The following is a 23,422-nucleotide window of genomic DNA, read 5'->3' on the forward strand; positions in this document are numbered from 1 at the left end:
GCACACAGTAAGCGCTCAATAAATATGATTGATGGATTGATTCCGAGCTGCATAGAAGTCACCGGTTTGCATTTCACGAGGCCACGAGAAGCCGCCCGGCCCAGTGGAAAGAGCCCAAGCCTGAGAGTCAGAGGACCTGAGTTCCAATCCTGGCTCTTATAATGGCATTTATTAAGTGCTTACTATGTGCAAAACACTGTTCTAATAATAATAATAATAATGATGATGATGGCATTTATTAAGTGCTTACTATGTGCAAAGCACTGTTCTAAATAATAATAACAATAATGATGGCATTTATTAAGCGCTTACTGTGTGCAAAGCACTATTGGAAGCGCTGGGGAGATTATAAGGTGATCAGGTTGTCCCTCGGGGGGCTCACAGCTTTCACCCCCATTTTCCAGATGAGGTCACCGAGGCAAAGAGAAGTGAAGTGACGTGCCCAAAGTCACACAGCTGACAGTTGGCGGAGCTGGGATTTGAAACCCTGACCTCTGACTCCAAAGCCTGGGCTCTTTCTGCTGAGCCACGCTGCTTCCATTAAGCGCTTACTATGTGCAAAGCACTGTTCTAATAATAATAATAATGATGATGATGGCATTTATTAAGCGCTTACTATGTGCAAAGCACTGTTGGAAGCTCTGGGGAGATTATAAGGTGATCAGGTTGTCCCTCGGGGGGGCTCACAGTCTTCATCCCCATTTTCCAGATGAGGTCACTGAGGCCCAGAGAAATGAAGTGACTTGCCCAAAGTCACCCAGCTGACAATTGGTGGAGCCGGGATTTGAACCCCTGACCTCTGACTCCAAAGCCCGGGCTCTTTCCACGGAGCCACGCTGCTTCCCTGCCACTTTACCTGCTGTGTGCCCTTGGGCAAGTCACAACTTCCCTGGGTCTCTCATGCGCAGAGTGGCGATCCCATTTCTTTTCTCCCTCCGGCTTAGATTGCGAGCTCCATCTGATCATCCTGTCTGACCTCCCAACTTCCTGTCTCTCCCCAATCAATCAATCAATCAATCGTATTTATTGAGCGCTTACTGTGTGCAGAGCACTGTTCTAAGCGCTTGGGAAGTACAAGTTGGCAACATATAGAGGCAGTCCCTGGCCCGGAATGCCCTCCCTCCACACGTCCGCCAAGCTCGCTCTCTTCCTCCCTTCAAAGCCCTACTGAAAGCTCACCTCCTCCAGGAGGCCTTCCCAAACTGAGCCCCCCTTTATTCCTCTGCTGCTCCTCCCCTCCCCATCACCCCTAGTCCCTCCCTCTGCTCTACCCCTCTCCCTGCCCCACAGCACCTGTGTGTATAGGTCCATATTTATTATTCTATTATTTTATTAATGATGTGTGCATATCTGTCATTCTGTTTATTTATAGTGCTGCTATTGATGCCTGCCCACTTGTCCTGTTTCATTTTATTGTCTGTCTCCCCCCCACCTTCTAAGCTGTAAGGCTGTACGGTAGGGATTGTCTCTGTTGCCAAATTGTACTTTCCAAGTGCTTAGTACAGTACGGCACGACACGCAGTAAGCGCTCAATAAATATAATAATAATTGGCATTTGTTAAGCGCTTACTATGTGCAAAGCACTGTTCTAAGCGCTGGGGAGGATACAGGGTGATCAGGTTGTCCCAGGTGGGGCTCACAGTCTTAATCCCCATTTTACAGGTGTGGTAACTGAGGCCCAGAGAAGTTAAGTGACTTGCCCAAGATCACACAGCAGACATGTGGTGGAGTCAGGATTCGAACCCGTGACCTCTGACTCCAAAGCCCGTGCTCTTTCCACTGAGCCACGCTGAATGAATGAGTGAATCACCTTGCATCTACCCTAGTGCTTAATACAGTACTTGACACGTAGTAAGCGCTTAACACACACCACAATTATTATTATTACACTGTTTCTCACTGAATAACATCATCCTTTCCCTACCTTCTCCACTTTATCCCGTCCCTTTGAAGGCTTTCCCTTCAAAGCCCTACTGAGAGCTCACCTCCTCCAGGAGACCTTCCCAGACTGAGCCCCCTTTTTCCTCTCCGCCTCCTCCCCCTCCCCATTCCCCACCTTACAATAATAATGGCATTTTATTAAGCGCTTACTATGTGCAAAGCACTGTTCTAAGCGCTGGGGAGTTTACAAGGTGATCAGGTTGTCCCACGGGGGGCTCACAGTCTTAATCCCCATTTTACAGGTGAGGGAACTGAGGCCCAGAGAAGTGAAGCGACATGCCCAAAGTCACACAGCTGACAAGTGGTGGAGTCGGGATTTAAACCCATGACCTCTGACTCCAAAGCCCGTGTTCTTTCCACTGAGCCACACTGCTTCCCCCTGCTTCCCCCTGCAGCTCCCCACAGCACCTGTATATATATATATATATATAAATATTTGTACATATTTATTACTCTATTTATTTTACTTGTACATATTTATTCTATTTATTTGATTTTGTTAATATGTTTGGTTTCGTTCTCTGTCTCCCCCTTCTAGACTGTGAGCCCGCTGTTGGTTAGGGACCGTCTCTAGATGTTGCCAACTTGGACTTCCCAAGCGCTTAGTACAGTGCTCTGCACACAGTAAGCGCTCAATAAATGCGATTGATTGATTGACTGTGGTGTGGAAGGTTGGTTTCGGCTGAGCCCCTTCCTTCCTCCCCCCCTTGCCCCCCTCTCCATCCCCCTCGTCTTACCTCCTTCCCTTCCCCACAGCACCTGTATATATGTATATATGTTTGTACATATTTATTACTCTATTTATTTATTTTACTTGTACATATCTGTTCTATGTAATTTATTTTGTTAGTATGTTTGGTTTTGTTCTCTGTCTCCCCCTTTTAGACTGTGAGCCCACTGTTGGGGAGGGACCGTCTCTATGTGTTGCCAACTTGGACTTCCCAAGCGCTCAGTCCAGTGCTCTGCACACAGTAAGCGCTCAATAAATACGATTGATTGATTGATTGTGGTGTGGAAGGTTGCTTTCGGCTGACACTAGGTATCTCATGAACTTATTCTGTCTCATCGTCATTGGCATTAAAATCCTTCTCTCCTGTTTCCTCAGGACAGTTTGTTCTGTGTCGCAGTTGCGTTCGGCTGTTTCTATTATTGATGCTTTGAAGAGCGCCAAGGAGACCGGACGGCTCGGAGACGGGAGCTATTTTCTTTTGCCGCACCTCAGGATTGAACATTTATTTTGCCAAGATAAAAACGAGTTGACAGTTTGTCGACCGGACGCCTGAAATTATGTCGTTAGGTTTTAAAAGTCGACGACCTTTGATTTTTCACCTGTGCTCCCTGGGTTTCCGTTTACTTTTGCTTTAAACGTTGCCCCCAAGGAAAATCATCATCCCCGAGACCCGGATCTTTGCCAGGATCAATCAGTGGGATGGATTGAGTGTTTACTATGTGCAGAGCACTGTACTAAGCACTTGGGAAGCAGCGTGGCTCAGTGGAAAGAGCCCGGGCTTTGGAGTCAGAGGTCGTGGGTTCGAATCCCGGCTCCGCCACATGCCTGCTGTGTGACCTTCGGCAAGTCACTTCACTTCTCTGAGCCTCAGTTGCCTCGTCTGTAAAATGGGGATTAAGACTGTGAGCCCTGCGTGGGACAACCTGATCACCTTGTATGCCCCCAGAGCTTAGAACAGTGCTTTGCACATAGTAAGCGCTTAAATGCCATCATCATTATTATTATTATTATTGGGAGAGTATAGTACAATAGGGGTGGTAATACAGATGACCCCTGCCCCACAAGAAGCTGACAGTTTGCAAGGGGAGACGGTAATAAATTACCGTTGGGGAAATAATAAAAATAATAATAATAATAATAATAATAATTATGATGATGATGATGGCATTTATTATTCATTCATTCATTCATTCAATCGTATTTATTGAGCGCTTACTGTGTGCAGAGCACTGTACTAAGTGTTTGGGAAGTACAAGTTGGCAACATATAGAGATGGTCCCTACCCAACAGTGGGCAATTAAGCGCTTACTATGTGCAAAGCACTGGGGAGGTTACAGGGAGATCAGGTTGTCCCACGGGGGGCTCACAGTCTTCATCCCCATTTTACAGGTGACGGAACTGAGGCACAGAGAAGTGAAGTGACTTGCCCAAAGTCACACAGCTAAGTGGCCGAGCCGGAATTCAAACCCATGACCCCTGACTCCAAAGCCCAGGCTCTTTCCACTGAGCCACGCTGCAGTAGAACAATAAACAATAAACAGATACATTCCTTCTTAATAACAGTAGTAATGATGGTATTTGTTAGCACTTACTATGTGCCAAGCACTGTTCTAAGCGCTGTGGTGCTTACAAGGTGATCAGGTTGTCCCAAAGGGGGGCTCACAGTCTTCATCCCCATTTTCCAGATGAGGGAATTGAGGCCCAGAGAAGTGAAGTGACTTGCCCAAAGTCACCCAGCTGACAAGTGGCGGAGCCTGGATTTGAACCCATGACCTCTGACTCCAAAGCCCGGGCTTTTTCCACTGAGCCACGCTGATTCTCTGATGCACTTACTGTGTGCAGAGCACCGTACTAAGCGCTTGGGAGAATAATCCCGGCTCTTCCACTTGTCTACTGTGTGCCTTCTTTCCACTGAGCCACACTGCTTCTTAATAACAGTGATGGTATTTGTTAAGCGCTTACTATGTGCCAAGCACTGTTCTAAGCACTGGGGGAGATACAAGGTAATCAGGCTGTCCCACGAGGGGCTCCCAGTCTTCATCCCCATTTTACAGGTGAGGGAACTGAGGCCCAGAGAAGTGAAGTGACTTGCCCAAAGTCACACAGCTGACAAGTGGTGGAGGCAGGATTAGAACCCACATCCTCTGACTCTCTTTCCGCTAAACCACACTTCTTCTCCTGGCTCCTCTCCCACTGCGTGTTCTCCAGGGATTGGGAGCCCCAGGAGTGTCGAATTCCCACCTATGTGCTCTCTCCCGGCCCTTAGTACAGTGCTCTGCACACAGTGAGCGCTTAATAAATACCGTTTTTATTAAGAAATACTACCCCGCTGTCTACTTATTTTGTTTTGTTGTCCGTCTCCCCCTTCTAGACTGTGAGCCCGTTGTCGGGTAGGGACCGTCTCTATAGGTTGCCTTGTGCTTCCCAAGCGCTTAGTCCAGTGCTCTGCGCATAGTAAGCGCTCAATAAATACGATTGAATGAATGAATGACACTCCAGCCTGCACACTTCACTCCTCTCAGGCCAAACTGTGCCTTCTTCTTGTCTCACCCTGCCCGGAGTTCCCTCATTCATGCAGTCATTCAATCATATTAATTAATTAATGACAGAATTTTTAAGCGCTTACTATGTGCAAAGCACTGTTCTAAGCGCTGGGGAGGTTACAAGGTGATCTGGTTGTCCCACGGGGGGCTCACAGTCTTAATCCCCATTTTACAGATGAGGGAACTGAGGCCCAGGGAAGTTACAAGGTGATCTGGTTGTCCCACGGGGGGCTCACAGTCTTAATCCCCATTTTACAGATGAGGGAACTGAGGCCCAGAGAAGTGAAGTGACTTGCCCAAAGTCACACAGCTGACAATTGGCAGAGCTGGGATTTGAACCCATGACCTTCCTCCCTTCAAGGCCCTACTGAGAGCTCACCTCCTCCAGGAGGCCTTCCCAGACTGAGCCCCTTCCCTCCTCTCCCCCTCGTCCCCCTCTCCATCCCCCCATCTTACCTCCTTCCCTTCCTCACAGCACCTGTATATATGTAATATATGTTTGTACATATTTATTACTCTATTTATTCATTTATTTTACTTGTCCATATCTATTCTATTTATTTTATTTTGTTAGTATGTTTGGTTTTGTTCTCTGTCTCCCCCCTTTTAGACTGTGAGCCCATTGTTGGGTAGGGACTGTCTCTATATGTTGCCAACTTGTACTTCCCAAGTGCTTAGTACAGTGCTCTGCACATAGTAAGTGCTCAATAAATACGATTGATTGATTGATTGAGGCCCAGAGAATAATAATTATTGTTATTCATTCATTCAGTCGTATTTATTGAGCGCTTACTGTGTGCACAGCACCGTACTAAGCGCTTGGGAAGTACAAGTCGGCAACAGAGACGGTCCCTACCCAACAGTGGGCTTACAGTCTAGAAGGGGGAGACAGACAACAAAACCAAACATGTTAACAAAATAAAATAAATAGAATAGATATGTACAAATAAAATAGAGTAATAAATCTGTACAAACATCTAGATATCTATACAGGTGCTGTGGGGAAGGGAAGGAGGTAAGACAGGGAGGATGGAGAGGGGGACGAGGGGGTGATGGCGGCGGTTGTTCTGGATGGCCACCAAGTCGCCAGGCGACTAAAGAATTAGTCATCATCATCATCAATCGTATTTATTGAGTGCTTACTATGTGCAGAGCACTGTACTAAGCGCTTGGGAAGTACAAGTTGGCAACATATAGAGACAGCCCCTACCCAACAGTGGGCTCACAGTCTAAAAGGGGGAGACAGAGAACACAACCAAACATACTAACAAAATAAAATAAATAGAATAGATATGGACAAGTAAAATAAATAAATAAATAAATAGAGTAATAAATATGTACAAACATATATACATATATACAGGTGCTGTGGGGAAGGGAAGGAGGTAAGATGGGGGGGGACGGAGAGGGGGACGAGGGGGAGAGGAAGGAAGGGACTCAGTCTGGGAAGGCCTCCTGGAGGAGGTGAGCTCTCAGCAGGGCCTTGAAGGGAGGAAGAGAGCTAGCTTGGCAGATGGGCAGAGGGACGGCATTCCAGGCCAGGGGGATGACGTGGGCTGGGGGTCGATGGCGGGACAGGCGAGAACGAGGCCTAACGGTGAGGAGATTAGCGGCGGAGGAGCGGAGGGTGCGGGCTGGGCTGTAGAGGGAGAGAAGGGAGGTGAGGTTGGAGGGGGCGAGGTGAAGGAGAGTCTTGAAGCCCAGGATGAGGAGTTTCTGCCTGATGCGCAGATTGATTGGTAGCCACTGGAGATTTTTGGCGCGGGCTGCCTGTCGAGCAGCTGAGGCCGCAAAACGATTTCCCTTGATTATTTCTGTATTCCCCTTTTGGTGTCCCCGACAGTGAATTACAGCCACTTCCCGGGGTTCCCAAACTGCTGCGAGTAGCTGGAGGATTTCCTCTGCATGTTTGCTAGGGGTTCCTTGGGCAGTAAGGAGACCTCCCTCTTTCCAAATAGTCCCATGAGCATGTAAGACATGGAAGCCATATTCGGAGTCAGTAAATATGTTGACGCATCCCCTTTTCCAATTCCATAGCTCGGGATAGGGCTACTCGTTCTGCTTTGTGCTCTCCTGTACCGCTACGGCAGTGGCTGCTACCGCATGGAGACATTCTTGGACAACCAGCGGCGACACTATCCAACTGCTTGGAAAAATACGCTACCGCCCGAAAGTCTGACCCCAAGGATTGACCTACAACCGCAGCACAGTTGTGTTGCTGCTCCTTTACATATAAGGCAAAAGGTTTGGCTAGGTCAGGCCAAACAGTTCCTGCTGGTATAGACATGATAGGGGACCAGTTTGGCGACAAGATTTTGAGATGCCGTCGATCCCCACCACCCTTGCTCCTAAGCGCTTGCTATGTGCCAAGCACTGTTCTAAGCGCTGGGGAGTTTACAAGGTGATCAGGTTGTCCCACGGGGGGCTCCCAGTTTTAATCCCCATTTTACAGATGAGTGAGCTGAGGCCCAGAGAATAATAATAGCAATTATGGCATTTATTAAGCGCTTGCTATGTGCAAAGCACTGTTCTAAGCGCTGGGGAGGTTACAAGGTGATCAGGTTGTCCCGTAGGGGGTTCACAGTTTTAACCCCCATTTTACAGATGAGGCCCAGAGAATAATAATAGTAATTAGGGCATTTATTAAGTACTTACTATGTGCAAAGCACTGTTCTAGGCACTTGGGAGGTTACAAGGTGATCAGGTTGTCCCACGGGGGGCTCACAGTTTTAATCCCCATTTTACAGATGAGGGAACTGAAGCCCAGAGAATAATAATAATAATTATGGCATTTTTTAAGCACTTGCTATGTGCAAAGCACTGTTGTAAACGCTGGGGAGGTTCCAAGGTGATCAGGTTGTCCCACGGGGGGCTCACAGTCTTCATCCCCATTTGACAGATGAGGGAACTGAGGCCCAGAGAATAATAATAGTAATTAGGGCATTTATTAAGTACTTACTATGTGCAAAGTACTGTTCTAGGCACTTGGGAGGTTACAAGGTGATCAGGTTGTCCCACAGGGGGCTCACAGTTTTAATCCCCATTTTACAGATGAGGGAACTGAGGCCCAGAGAATAATAATAATAATAATAATTATGGCATTTATTAAGCACTTGCTATGTGCAAAGCACTGTTCTAAGCGCTGGGGAGGTTACAAGGTGATCAGGTTGTCCCACGGGGGGCTCACAGTCTTCATCCCCATTTTACAGATGAGGGAACTGAGGCCCAGAGAAGTGAAGTGACTTGCCCAAAGTCACCCAGCTGACAGTTGGCGGAGCTGGGATTTGAACCCATGACCTCTGACTCCAAAGCCCGGGCTCTGTACGTATTTATTACTCTATTTATTAATTTATTTTACTTGTACATATCTATTCTATTTATTTTATTTTGTTAATATGTTTTGTTTTGTTCTCTGTCTCCCCCTTCTAGACTGTGAGCCCACTGTTGGGTAGGGACTGTCTCTATATGTTGCCAACTTGGACTTCCCAAGCTCATAGTACAGTACTCTGCACACAGTAATTGCTCAATAAATATGATTGATTGATTGATTGATTCCCACTGAGCCAAGCTGCTTCCCTATTGAGCGCTTCATTCATTCATTCATTCGTATTTATTGAGTGCTTAATTCATTAATTCAATCATATTGAATCGTATTTATTGAGTGCTTACTGTGTGCAGAGCACTGTACTAAGCGCTTGAGAAGTCCAAGTTGGCAACATATAGAGACGGTCCCTACCCAACAGTGGGCTCACAGTCTAGAAGGGGAAGACAGAGAACAAAACAAAACATATTAACAAAATAAAATAAATGGAATAAATATGTACAAATAAATAGAGTAATAAATATGTACAAACATTCATTAATTCAGTCGTATTTATTGAGCGCTTACTGTGTGCAGAGCACTGTACTAAGCACTTGGGAAGTACAAGTTGGCAACATATAGAGACAGTCCCTAAACATATATACATATAATCAGGTGCTGTGGGGAGGGGAAGGAGGTAAAGCAGGGGGATGGGGAGGGGGGGTAATGATGGCATTTATTAAGCTCTTACTATGTGCAAAGCACTGTTCTAAGTGCAGGGGAGGTTACAGGGTGATCAGGTTGTCCCTCGGAGGGCTCACAGTCTTAATCCCCATTTTACAGATGAGGTAACTGAGGCCCGGAGAAGTGAAGTGACTTGCCCAAAGTCACACAGCTGACAATTTGCAGAGCTGGGATTTGAACCCATGACCTCTGACTCCAAAGCCCGGCTCTTTTCCACTGAGCCATGCTGCTTCTCACATATCTTTAAGCCCTCTTTCTTTTTCCTGACTTGAATAATAATTCATGCCATCGTATTTATTGAGTGCTTACTGTGTGCAGAGTTCTGTACTAAGTGCCCGGAAAGTACAATAATAATAATAATATTAAGCCCTTATTATACGGCAAGCTCTGTACTAAATGCTGGAGTAGATACAAGATGTAAGCCCACTGTGGGCAGGGATTGTCTCCATTCATTCAGTCGTATTTATTAATAATAATAATAATGATGATGGCATTTGTTAAGTGCTTACTATGTGCCAAGCACTGTTCTAAGCACTGGGGAGGATACAAGGTGATCAGGTTGTCCCACGTAGGGCTCACAGTCTTCAGTCCCATTTTACAGATGAGGGAACTGAGAGCCAGAGAATAATAATAATGAATTAATTATTAATAATGTCGCCATTCAGTGTCGTATGTATTAATAATAATAATACTAATAATGGCATTTATTAAGGGCTTACTATGTGGAAAGCACTGTTCTAAGCGCTGGGGAATTTACAAGGTGATCAGGTTGTCCCACGGAGGGCTCACAGTCTTAATCCCCATTTTACAGATGAGGGAACTGAGGCCCAGAGAAGTGAAGTGACTTGCCCAAAGTCACCCAGCTGACAAGTGGCGGAGCTGGGATTTGAACCCATGACCTCTGACTCCAAAGCCCGGGCTCTTTCCAAGGAGCCACGCTGCTTCTCTAATTTCTGTTTCACTTTTCTGCGTCTGTTACCTCCTCTGTAAAGTGGGAATCCTCCTCCCCCCTATTTAGACTGTGAGCCAGGGACTGTGTCTAATCAATCAATCAATCACTCAATCGTATTTATTGAGCGCTTACTGTGTGCAGAGCACTATACTAAGCGCTTGGGAAGTACAAGTTGGCAACATATAGAGACGGTCCCTAATTAACCTGTGTCTGCCCCAGTACCTCAACAGCCCACTGTTGGATAGGGACCGTCTCTATATGTTGCCAACTTGTACTTCCCAAGCGCTTAGTACAGTGCTCTGCACACAGTAAGTGCTCAATAAATACGATTGATTGATTGATTGATTGAACAGTGCTTGGCCTATAGTATGGTACTCATACCGTAATCATCATCATCATCATTATTATTATTATTAGATCTGAGGTCTTTATCATTTTTCATGGCTTATGAATGCTGGCGGCTTCCTAAGTAGTTGGGGAAGCACTGTTTTTGCATGTTGGAATATTTCCCAATTTGAAGGGCCTTGTCAATCAATCAATCAATCAATCATATTTATTGAGCGCCTACTGTGTGCAGAGCACTGGACTAAGCGCTTGGGAAGTACAAGTTGGCAACATATAGAGACGGTCCCTACCCAACAGTTGGCTCACAGTCTAAAAGGGGGAGACAGAGAACAAAACCAAACATACTAACAAAATAAAATAAATAGAATAGATACGTACAAGTAAAATAAATTAATAAATAGAGTAATAAATATGTACAAACCTATATACATATATACAGGTGCTGTGGGGAAGGGAAGGAGGGAAGATGAGGGGGATGGAGAGGGGGACGAGGTTGTACGGTTGCTGTGTTCTTGCTTTCTTTCAAGTTGTCTTCTCATCTCTGAGTCATTTGAGAAGCAGCATGGCTCAGTGGAGTCAGAGGTCATGGGTTCAAATCCCAGCTCTGCCGACTGTCAGCTGTGTGACTTTGGGCAAGTCACTTAACATCTCTGGGCCTCAGTTCCCTCATCTGGAAAATGGGGATTAAGACTGTGAGCCCCCCGAGGGACAACCTGATCACCTTGTAACCTCTCCAGCACTTAGAACAGTGCTTTGCAATCAATCAATCAATCGTATTTATTGAGTGCTTACTGTGTGCAGAGCACTGTACTAAGCGCTTGGGAAGTACAAGTCGGCGACACATAGAGACAGTCCCTACCCAACAGTGGGCTCACAGTCTAGCTCACGTCTCTATATGTTGCCGACTTGTACTTCCCAAGCGCTTAGTACAGTGCTCTGCACATAGTAAGCGCTTAATAAATGCCATTCTTCTTCTTCTTCTTCTTCTTCTTCTTCTTCTTCTTCTTCTTCTTCTTCTTCTTCTTCATCCCCATTTTACAGATGAGGGAACTGAGGCCCAGAGAAGTGACGTGACTTGCCCAAAGTCACACAGCTGACAAGGGGCGGAGCCGGGATTAGAATCCATGACCTCTGACTCCCAAGTCCGTGCTCTTTCCACTGAGCCACACTGCTTCTCACAGCATTTACTGTGGTATTTATTGAGCGTTTACTGTGTGCAGAGCACTGTACTAAGCGCTTGGGGAGGACAAATCGGCAACATCTAGAGACGGTCCCTACCCAACAACGGGCTCACGGTCTAGAAGGGGGAGACAGACAACAAGACCAAACAAGTAGACGGGTGTCAATACCATCAGAATAAATAGAATTATAGCTATGTACACATCATTAATAAATTAAATGGAGTAGTAAATATGTACAAATAAACACAAGTGCTGTGGGGAGGTGCTGTATTGTACTTTCCAAGCGCTTAGTACAGTGCTCTGCACACAGCAAGTGCTCAATAAATACGATCGAATGAATGAATGATCAGGTCCCATAGTCATTCATTCAATCGTATTTATTGAGCGCTTACTGTGTGCAGAGCACTGTACTAAGCGCTTGGGAAGTCCAAGTTGGCAACATCTAGAGATGGTCCCTACCCAACAGCGGGCTCACCGTCTAGAAGGGGGAGACAGACAACAACACAAAACAAGTTAGACGGGTGTCAATACCATCATCATCAATTGTATTTATTGAGTGCTTACTGTGTGCAGAGCACTGTACTAAGCGCTTGGGAAGTACAAGTTGGCAACATCTAGAGACGGTCCCTACCCAACAACGGGCTCACAGTCTAGAGGGGGGAGACAGACAACATAACAAAACAAGTAGACGGGTGTCAATACCATAATAATAATAATAATGGCATTTATTAAGTGCTTACTATGTGCAAAGCACTGTTCTAAGCGCTGAGCACTGCTCTGAGCGCCAGAATAAATAGAATTATTGCTATGTACACATTAATTAATGGAGTAGTAAATATGTACAAATAAACACAAGTGCTGTGGGGAGGTGTTGTACTGTACTTTACAAGCGCTTAGTACAGTGCTCTGCACACAGCAGGTGTTCAATAAATACGATCGAATATATGAATGAGCAGGTCCCATAGTCATTCATTCAATCGTATTTATTGAGCGCTTACTGTGTGCAGAGCACTGTACTAAGCGCTTGGGAAGTAGGGAAGCAGCGTGGCTCAGGGGAAGGAGCCCGGGCTTTGAAGTCAGAGGTCATGGGTTCAAATCCCGGCTCTGCCACTTAGCTGTGTGACTTTGGACAAGTCACTTCATCATCATCATCATCATCAATCGTATTTATTGAGCGCTTACTGTGTGCAGAGCACTGTACTAAGCGCTTGGGAAGTACAAATTGGCAACATATAGAGACAGTCCCTACCCAACAGTGGGCTCACAGTCTAAAAGGGGGAGACAGAGAACAAAACCAAACATACTAACAAAATAAAATAAATAGAATAGGTATGTACAAATAAAATAAATAAATAAATAAATAGAGTAATAAATATGTACAAACACATATACATCTATACAGGTTATTAATCCCGGCTCCGCCACTTGTCTGCTGTGTGTCCTGGGGCAAGTCACTTCACTTCTCTGGGCCTCAGTTCCCTCCTCTGTAAAATGAGGATTAAGACTGTGAGCCCCACGTGGGACAACCTGATCACCTTGTAAATTCCCCAGTGCTTAGAACAGTGCTTTGCACATAGTAAGTGCTTAATAAATGCCATCATTATTATTATTATTATTATTTATTGAGCCTTACTGTGTGCAGAGCACTGTACTAAGTGCTTGGGAAGTACAAGTTGGCAACATATAGAGACGATCCCTACCCAACAGTGGGCTCACAGTCTAGAAGGGGGAGACGGAACAAAACAAAACATATTAACAAAATAAAATAAATAGAATAAATATGTACAAATAAATAAATAGAGTAATAAATACATACAAACAAAGCGCTGGGGTGGATCCTAACAAATCAGATAGGACACGGTCCCTGTCCAACGTGGGGCTCACCGTCTCAATCCCCATTTGACAGATGAGATCACTGAGGCCCAGAGAAGCGAAGTCACTCCCCCCAGGACACACAGCAGACAAGTGGCGGAGCCGGGATTAATAATAATTTTGGCATTTGTTAAGCGCTTACTATGTGCCAAGCGCTGTTCTAAGTGCTGCGGGAGATACAGTGGGTCATGGGTTCAAATCCCTACTCCGCCAATTGTCAGCTGTGTGACTTTGGGCAAATCACTTCACTTCTCTGGGCCTCAGTTCCCTCATCTGTAAAATGGGGATGAAAACTGTGAGCCCCACGTGGGACAACCTGATCACCTTGTAACCTCCCCAGTGCTTAGAACAGTGCTTTGCACATAGTAAGTGCTTAATAAATGTCATTATTATTATTATTATTATTATTACAAGATCTTATTATTATTATTACAAGATCATCAGGTTGTCTCACATGGGGCTCACACTTTTAATCCTCATTTTACAGATGAGGGAACTGAGGCCCAGAAAAGTGAAGCGGCTTGCCCAAGGTCACACAGCAGACAAGTGGCGGAGCCGGGATTAGAACCCATGACCTTCCGACTGCTAGGCCCGGGCTCTTGCCACTAAACCACCGTGCTTCTCTGGGATTAGAACCCGGGACCTTCTATAGTAATAATAATGATGGCATTTGTTAATCAATCAATCAATTGTATTTATTGAGCGCTTACTGTGTGCGGAGCACTGTACTAAGCACTGGGGGAGATACAAGGTGATCAGGTTGTCCTACGTGGGGCTCGCACTTTTAATCCCCAATTTACAGATGAGGGAACTGAGGCACAGAGAAGTGAAGTGATTTGCCCAAGGTCACACAGCAGACAAGTGGCAGGAGCGGGATTAGAACGCATGACCCCCAGGCCCGGGCTCTTGACACTAAAGCACCTGGGTTCTCTGGGATTAGAACCCAGGACCTTCTATAATAGTAACAACAATGATGGCATTTGCTAAGCGCTTACTATGTGCCAAGCACTGTTCTAAGCGCTGGGGAGGAGATACAAAGTCATCAATCGTATTTATTGAGCGCTTACTGTCCCATGCGGGGCTCACAGTCTTCATCCCCATTTGACAGATGAGGGAACTGAGCCCAGAGAATAATAATAATAATGATAATGGTATTTGTTAAGTGCATACTATGTGCCAAGCACTGTTCTAAGCGCTGGGGGGGAATACAAGGTGATCAGGTTGTCCCAAGGGGGAGGATCTCAGTCTTCATCCCCATTTGACAGATGAGGGAACTGAGGCCCAGAGAATAATAATAATAATAATGATGGTATTTGTTAAGCGCATACGTTGTGCCAAGCACTGTTCTAAGCACTGGCTGGGGGGGGGGGGGGGGGGATACAAGGTGATCAGGTTGTCCCAAGGGGGAGGATCACAGTCTTCATCCCCATTTGACAGATGAGGGAACTGAGGCCCAGAGAACAATAATAATAATGATAATGGTATTTCTTAAGCGCATACTATGTGCCAAGCACTGTTCTAAGCACTGGAGGGGAATACAAGGTGATCAGGTTGTCCCAAGGGGGAAGATCACAGTCTTCATCCCCATTTGACAGGTGAGGGAACTGAGGCCCAGAGAATAATAATAATAATAATAATAATAATGGTATTTGTTAAGCGCATACTTTGTGCCAAGCACTGTTCTAAGCGCTGGGGGGGAATACAAGGTGATCAGGTTGTCCCAAGGGGGAAGATCACAGTCTTTATCCCCATTTGACAGATGAGGGAACTGAGGCCCAGAGAATAAACAATAATAATAATGATGATATTTGTTAAGCACATACTATGTGCCAAGCACTGTTCTAAGCACTGCTGGGTGTGGGGGGATACAAGGTGATCAGGTTGTCCCAAGGGGGAAGATCACAGTCTTCATCCCCATTTGACAGATGAGGGAACTGAGGCCCGGAAAATAATAATAATAATGATCATGGTATTTGTTAAGCACATACTATGTGCCAAGCACTGTTCTAAGCGCTGGGGGGGAATACAAGGTGATCAGGTTGTCCCAAGGGGGAAGATCACAGTCTTCATCCCCATTTGACAGATGAGGGAACTGAGGCCCAAAGAATAACAATAATAATAATGATGGTATTTGTTAAGTGCATACTATGTGCCAAGCACTGTTCTAAGCGCTGGGGGGGGGGGGGGGGGGGGAATACACGGTGATCAGGTTGTCCCAAGGGGGAGGATCACAGTCTTCATCCCCATTTGACAGATGAGGGAACTGAGGCCCAGAGAATAATAATAGTGATGATGATGGTATTTGTTAAGCTCTGCTATGTGCCAAGCACTGTTCTAAGCGCTGGGGGGGGAATACAAGGTGATCAGGTTGTTCCAAGGGAGAGGATCACAGTCTTCATCCCCATTTTGCAGATGAGGGAACTGAGGCCTAGAGAAGTGAAGTGACTTGCCCAAAGTCACCCAGCTGACAAGTGGTAGAGGTGGGATTAGAAGCAGCATGGCTCAGTGGAAAGAGCCCAGGCTTTGGAGTCAGAGGTTATGGGTTCAAATCCCAGCTCTGCCACTTGTCAGCTGTGTGACTTTGGGCAAGTCACTTCACTTCTCTGGGCCTCAGTTCCCGCATCTGTAAAATGGGGATTAAGACTGTGAGCCCCCCCACCGCCGCCGTGAGAAAATCTGATTACCTCGTATTCATTCATTCATTCATTCATTCAATCATATTTATTGAGCGCTTACTGTGTGCAGAGCACTGTACTAAGCGCTTGGGAAGTACAAGTTGGCAACATATAGAGACGGTCCCTACCCAACAGTGGGCTCACAGTCTAGAAGGGGGGAGACAGACAACAGACACACACGGACTGGCAGACACACCCCCTCATGTAATAATAATAATAATGGCATTTATTAAGCACTTACTATGTGCAGGGCACTGTTCTACTATGTGCAAAGCAACACTCTATTTATTTATTTTACTTGTCCATATCTATTCTATTTATTTTATTTTGTTAATATGTTTGGTTTTGTTCTGTCTCCCCCTTCTAGACTGTGAGCCCACTGTTGGGTAGGGACTGTCTCTATCGGTTGCCAACTGGTACTTCCCAAGCGCTTAGTACAGTGCTCTGCACACAGTAAGTGCTCAATAAATACGATTGATTGATTGATTGACTGATTGATTGTAGGGCTTTGAAGGGAAAGACTATGAGCCCATTGTTGGGTAGGGACCGTCTATGTTGCCAACGCTTAGAACAGTGCTTTGCACATAGTAAGCGCTTAATACTAATATTATTATTATTATTATTATCAGAACCCACGACCTCTAACTCCCCAGCCCAGGCTCTTTCCACTGAGCCACTCTGCTTCTGACTGGCAGGCCCGGCCTCTAGCCATTAGGCTATGCTGCTTCCCATTGTTCTGGGCCCAGTGGGTGCTCAGTAAATATGGGGGATCAATTGATCGATTGGTTGATGGGTGGATTGGTGGGTTGGGGTCCGTTTTGTGGTTTTGGGGGGGTGGGCCCTTTGTGGTTCCCCTCAGGGGGCTGAGGGGGCCATTGGCGTCGGCCGCCATTTCTTAAGCCTTCTTCCCTCAGGCCCAGCCCCGTGACGTCACGCGCACTTCCGCACGTCAATCAATCCATCAATCAATCAATCATATTTATTGAGCGCTTACTGTGTGCAGAGCACTGTACTAAGCGCTTGGAAAGTACAAGTTGGCAACATATAGAGACAGTCCCTACCCAACAGTGGGCTCACACTCTAGAAGGGGGAGACGGAGAACAAAACCAAGCATTCATTCAATCAATCATATTTATTGAGCACTTACTGTGTGCAGAGGACTGTACTAAGCGCTTGGGAAGTCCAAGTTGGCAACATATAGAGATGGTCCCTACAGTAAGCGCTCAATAAATACGATTGATGGATTGATTGATAGAAGGGGGAGACAGACAACAAAACCAAGCATTCATTCAATCATATTTATTGAGCGCTTACCTTGTGCAGCGCACTAGACTAAGTGCTTGGGAAGAACAAGTTGGCAACATATAGAGACGGTCCCTACCCAACAGTGGGCTCACAGTATAGACGGGGGAGACAGAGAACAAAACCAAACATTCATTCAATCATATTTACTGAGTGCTTACTGTGTGCAGAGCGCTGGGCTAAGCGCTTGGGAAGTACAAGTTGGCAACATATAGGGACGGTCCCTACCCAACAGTGGGCTCACAGTCTAAAAGGGGGAGACAGACAACAAAACCAAACATTCATTCAATCATATTTATTGAGCGCTTACTGTGTGCAGAGCACTGGACTAAGCGCTTGGGAAGTACAAGTTGGCAACAGGTACAGTCCCTACCCAACAGTGGGCTCACAGTCTAGAAGGGGGAGACAGAGAACAAAACCATAGTAACAAACTAAAATAAATAGAATAGATATGTACATGTAAAATAAATAAATAAATAAATAGAGTAATAAATATGTATAAACATAGACTGTGAGCCCACTGTTGGGTAGGGACCGTCTCTCCATGTTGTCGCTAATCTCCTCACTGGGCCTCGTTCTCGCCTGTCCCGCCGTCGACCCCCGGCCCATGTCCTCCCCCTGGCCCAGAATGCCCTCCCTCTGCCCATCCATCCGCCAAGCTCGCTCTCTTCCTCCCTTCAAGGCCCTGCTGAGAGCTCACCTCCTCCAGGAGGCCTTCCCAGACTGAGCCCCTTCCTTCCTCTCCCCCTTGTCCCCCTCTCCATCCCCCCATCTTACCTCCTTCCCTTCCCCACAGCACCTGTATATACGTATATATGTTTGTACATATTTATTACTCTATTTATTTTACTTGTCCATATCTATTCTATTTATTTTATTTTGTTAATATGTTTGGTTTTGTTCTCCATCTCCCCCTTTTAGACTGTGAGCCCACTGTTAGGTAGGGACCGTCTCTATGTGTTGCCAATTTGTACTTCCCAAGCGCTTAGTACAGTGCTCTGCACATAGTAAGCGCTCAATAAATACAATTGATTTATTTTATTTTGTTAATACGTTTGGTTTTGTTCTCTGTCTCCCCCTTTTAGACTGTGAGCCCACTGTTGGGTAGGGACTGTCTCTATGTGTTGCCAATTTGTACTTCCCAAGCGCTTAGTACAGTGCTCTGCACATAGTAAGCGCTCAATAAATACAATTGATTGATTGATTGATTAGTACAGTGCTCTGCACATAGTAAGTGCTCAATAAATACGATTGATGATGACGACTGCCTCTATATGTTGCCAACTTGTACTTCCCAAGCGCTTAGTCCAGTGCTCTGCACACAGTAAGCGCTCAATAAATACGATTGATTGATTGATAGTAAGCGCTCAATAAATACGATTGATTGACTTGGACTTCCCATGCGCTTAGTCCAGTGCTCTGCACACAGTAAGCGCTCAATAAATACGATTGATTGACTTGGACTTCCCATGCGCTTAGTCCAGTGCTCTGCACACAGTAAGCGCTCAATAAATACGATTGATTGATTGATTGATAGTAAACGCTCAATAAATAGGATTGATTGAGTTGGACTTCCCATGTGCTTAGTACAGTGCTCCGCACACAGTAAGCGCTCAATAAATATGATTGATTGATTGATTGATTAGTACAGTGCTCTGCACGTAGTAAGCGCTCAATAAATACGATTGATGATGATGACTGTGTCTATATGTTGCCAACTTGTCCTTCCCAAGCGCTCTGTCCAGTGCTCTGCACACAGTAAGCGCTCAATAAATACGATTGATTGATTGATAGTAAGCGCTCAATAAATACGATTGATTGACTTGGACTTCCCATGCGCTTAGTCCAGTGCTCTGCACACAGTAAGCGCTCAATAAATACGATTGATTGATTGATAGTAATAGCTCAATAAATAGGATTGATTGACTTGGACTTCCCATGCGCTTAGTACAGTGCTCTGCACACAGTAAGCGCTCAATAAATACGATTGAATGAATATCCATCTATACAGGGGCTGTGGGGAAGGGAAGGAGGTAAGGCGGGGGGGGGGGATGGAGAGGGGGCACGCCCTCCGTGACGTCACGCGCACACCCGCATGCCCCGCCCCCAGTGACGTCACGCGCCGCGGTGGGGGGGCGGGGTCCCCCTGTGCGCGCACGCCCGCGCGCCCCCTCTGGCCCCGCAGCCCCCCGGGCACGCGCACGATCGCCGCGGGCGCGCGCACGTTCGCCGCGGACGCGCGCACGCACGCACAGCGGCCGGAGGGGCGCAGGTCAGCCCCCACCCCGGGGGGAGATGGGGGGGAGGGGGTGGGGAGCCCCTGGGGGAGATCAATCAATATCAATCAATCAATCAATCAATCGTATTGATTGAGCGCTTCCTGTGTGCAGAGCACTGGACTAAGCGCTTGGGAACTCCAAGTTGGCAACATCTAGGGACAGTCCCTACCCAACAGTGGGCTCGCAGTCTAGAAGGGGGAGACGGACAGCAAAACCAAACATAGGAACCAAATAAAGAGAATAGATAGGGACAAGTAAGATGAATAGAGTAATCAATCTGTACAAACATATATCCAGGGGCTGTGGGGAGGGGAAGGAGGTAAGGCGGGAGGGAGATGGAGAGGAAGGAGGGGGCTGAGTGTGGGAAGGCCTCCTGGAGGAGGGGAGCTCTCAGTAGGGCCTTGAAGGGAGGAAGAGAGCCGGCTTGGCGGGTGGGCGGAGGGAGGGAGGGCGTTCCGGGCCGGGGGGAGGGGGTGGGGAGATGGGGAGAGTTGGGGGGGGGGGGGGGCCCCCCGGGGGAGTTGGGGGAGAGGGGATCTAGGGGAGGGGGTGGGGAGCCCCTGGGGGAGCTTTGGGGGGTGGGGAGCCCCTAGGGGAGCTGGGGGCGTTGGGGAGGAAGGGGTGGAGGAGCCCCTTGGGGAGCTTTGGGGGGTGGGGAGCCCCTAGGGAGCTGGGGGAGTTGGGGGGGGGGAGCTAGGAGAGGGGGTGGGGAGCCCCTAGGGGAGTTGGGGGCATTGGGGGGCAGGGGCTGGGGAGCCCCTGGGGGAGCTTTGGGGGGTGGGGAGCCCCTAGGGGAGCTGGGGAGTTGAGGGGGGAGCTAGGAGAGGGGGTGGGGAGCTCCTAGGGGAGTTGGGGGGCAGGGGGTGGGGAGCCCCTGGGGGAACTTTGGTGGGTGGGGAGCCCCTAGGGGAGCTGGGGGAGTTGGGGGGGGGGGAGCTAGGAGAGGGGGTGGGAAGCCCCTAGGGGAGTTGGGGGGCAGGGGGTGGGGAGCCCCTGGGGGAACTTTGGGGGGTGGGGATCCCCTAGGGGAGCTGGGGGAGTTGGGGGGGAACTAGGAGAGGGGGTGGGGAGCCCCTCGGGGAGTTGGGGTGGAGGGGGTGGGGAGCCCCTAGGGGAGCTGGGGGAGTGGCGGGGGAGGTAGGAGAGGGGGTGGGGAGCCCCTAGGGGAGCTGGGGGAGGGGGTGGGGAGCCCCTGGGGGAGCTTTGGGAGGTGGGAGAGGTAGGGGAGGGGGTGGGGAGCCCCTAGGGGAGTTGGGGGGGGAGGGGGTGGGGAGCCCCTGGGGGAGCTGGGGGAGTGGGGGGGTGGAGCTAGGAGAGGGGTGGGGAGCCCCTAGGGGATCTGGGGGAGTTGGGGGGCAGGGGGTGGGGACCCCCTGGGGGAGCTTTGGGGGGTGGGGAGCCGCTGGGGGAGTTGGGGGGCAGGGGGTGGGGAGCCCCTAGGGGAGCTGGGGGAGTGGGGGGGGAGGGGGGGAGGGGGGGAGCCCCTGGGGGAGCTTTGGGGGGTGGGGAGCCCCTGGGGGAGTTGGGGGGGGAGCTAGGAGAGGGGGTGGGGAGCCCCCAGGGGAGCTGGGGGCATTGGGGGGCAGGGGCTGGGGAGCCCCTGGCGGAGCTTTAGGGAGTGGGGGAGCCCCTAGGGGAGCTTTGGGGGGTGGGGAGCCCCTAGGGGAGCTGGGGCAGTTGGGGGGGAGGGGGTGGGGGAACAAGGGGAGAGGGTGGGCAGCCCCTGGGGGAGTTGGGGGAGTTAGGCGAGGGGGTGGGGAGCCCCTGGGGGAGTTGGGGGTGGGGGAGCTAGGGGAGGGGGGGGAGGGCCCCTGGGGGGAGGAGTTGGGCGGGAGGGGGTGGGGGAACTAGGGGAGAGGGTGGGGGGGGGGCGGGAGGGGACTTAGGCAATTAGCACAGTGCTCTGCCCAGAGGAAGGGCTAGGGGAGCCCCCGGGGGACCAGGGGGGAGCTGGAGGAGTAGCTGGGGGAGGGGAGCCCACTGTCGGGTAGGGACTGTCTCTCTATGGTGCCAATTTGTCCTTCCCAAGCGCTTAGTCCAGTGCTCTGCGCACAGTAAGTGCTCAATAAATACGATTGATTGATTGATTGATTGAGGGGGTGGGGGAGCTGGGAGGGTAGGGCGGGATGGGGAGAGTCCCCAGGAGTGGGGGTGCTGGGGGGAGCAGGGGGAGGGGGCCGGTGGAGCTGGTGGAGGGGGCGGAGCCCAGGGAGCTCCGAAGGGCCAGGAGCTCGGCCCTGGGAAATAATAATAATAATAATGATAATGATAATGGCATTTATTACGAGTTTACTATGTGCAAAGCTGTTCTCAGCGCTGGGGAGGTGACAAGCTGATCAGGTTGTCCCACTTGGGGCTCACAATCTTAATCCCCATTTTCCAGATGAGGGAACAGAGGCCCAGAGAAGTGACCTGACTTGCCCAAAGTCACCCACCTGACAGTTGGCGGGGCCGGGATTAGAACCCATGACTTCTGACTCCAAAACCCGGGCTCTTTCCCCTGAGCCATACTGCTTCTAATAATAATAATTATGGTATTTGTTCGTTCATTCATTCATTCAGTCGTATTTATTGAGCGCTTATTTGTTCATTCATTCAATCGTATTTATTGAGCGCTTATTTGTTCATTCATTCAATCGTATTTATTGAGCGCCTACTGTGTGCAGAGCACTGTACTAAGCGCTTGGGATTAGAACCCATGACCTCTGACTCCAAAGCCCAGGCTCTTTCCCCTGAGCCATACTGCTTCTAATAATAATAATTACGGTATTTGTTCATTCATTCAGTCATATTTATTGAGCACTTACTGTGTGCAGAGCACTGTACTAAACACTTGGGATTAGAACCCATGACCTCTGATTCCAAAGCCCGGGCTCTTTCCCCTGAGCCATACTGCTTCTAATTATAATAATTGCCATATTTGTTCATTCAGTCGTATTTATTGAGCGCTTACTGTGTGCAGAGCACTGTACCGAGCGCTTGGGAAGTACAAGTTGACAACACACAGAGCCGGTCCCTACCCAACAGTGGGCTCACAGTCTAGAATGCGTAATCTTTGCCAGGCACTGTACTAAGCGCTGCATAAAGGCAGATCGGGTTGGACAACAGTCCCTGTCCCCCGTAGGGCCCACAGGCTCCATCCCTGCGTGACTTAGTGGAAAGAGCCCAGGCTTCATCCCCATTTTACAGATGAGGGAACTGAGGCCCAGAGAAGTGAAGTGACTCGCCCAAGGTCACACAGCTGACAAGCGGCGGAGCTGGGATTAGAACCCATGACCTGTGACTCCCAAACCCGGGCTTTTTCCACTGAGCCACGCTGCTTCTCAATAATAATGATGCAGGTATTTGTCAAGTTTTTACTATGGACCAAACACTGTTCTAAGCGCTTGGGTAGATAATTACGGTATTTGTCGAATGTTTAATCTTTGCCAGGCACTGTACTAAGCGCTGCATAAAGGCAGATCAGGTTGGACACAAGGTAATCAATCAATCAATCGTATTGAGCGCTTACTGTGTGCAGAGCACTGTAATAAGCGTTTGGGAAGTAATGAGATTGT

The 23,422-nt window shown here is 48.3% G+C and overlaps 2 protein-coding genes across 2 annotated transcripts in view; both read left to right on the top strand.

Moving 5' to 3' along the window:
* The window catches only part of DYNLT2B (dynein light chain Tctex-type 2B), a 59,916-nt gene extending 56,694 nt beyond the window's left edge, over window positions 1-3,222 (top strand). Inside the window, exon 5 of the mRNA XM_038748983.1 lies at window positions 3,047-3,222. Coding sequence (XP_038604911.1) covers window positions 3,047-3,094 — 48 coding nt within the window. The 3' untranslated portion in view covers window positions 3,095-3,222. The remainder of the gene's footprint in view (window positions 1-3,046) is intronic.
* A 16,599-nt stretch (window positions 3,223-19,821) lies between these two features.
* The window catches only part of PCYT1A (phosphate cytidylyltransferase 1, choline, alpha), an 87,034-nt gene continuing 83,433 nt past the window's right edge, over window positions 19,822-23,422 (top strand). Inside the window, exon 1 of the mRNA XM_038746563.1 lies at window positions 19,822-19,858. The gene's annotated coding sequence lies outside the window, so the exon portion shown is untranslated. The remainder of the gene's footprint in view (window positions 19,859-23,422) is intronic.

The sequence above is a fragment of the Tachyglossus aculeatus genome, chromosome 1 (assembly GCF_015852505.1).
Source record: "Tachyglossus aculeatus isolate mTacAcu1 chromosome 1, mTacAcu1.pri, whole genome shotgun sequence".
Classification (NCBI taxonomy): Eukaryota; Metazoa; Chordata; class Mammalia; order Monotremata; family Tachyglossidae; genus Tachyglossus; species Tachyglossus aculeatus.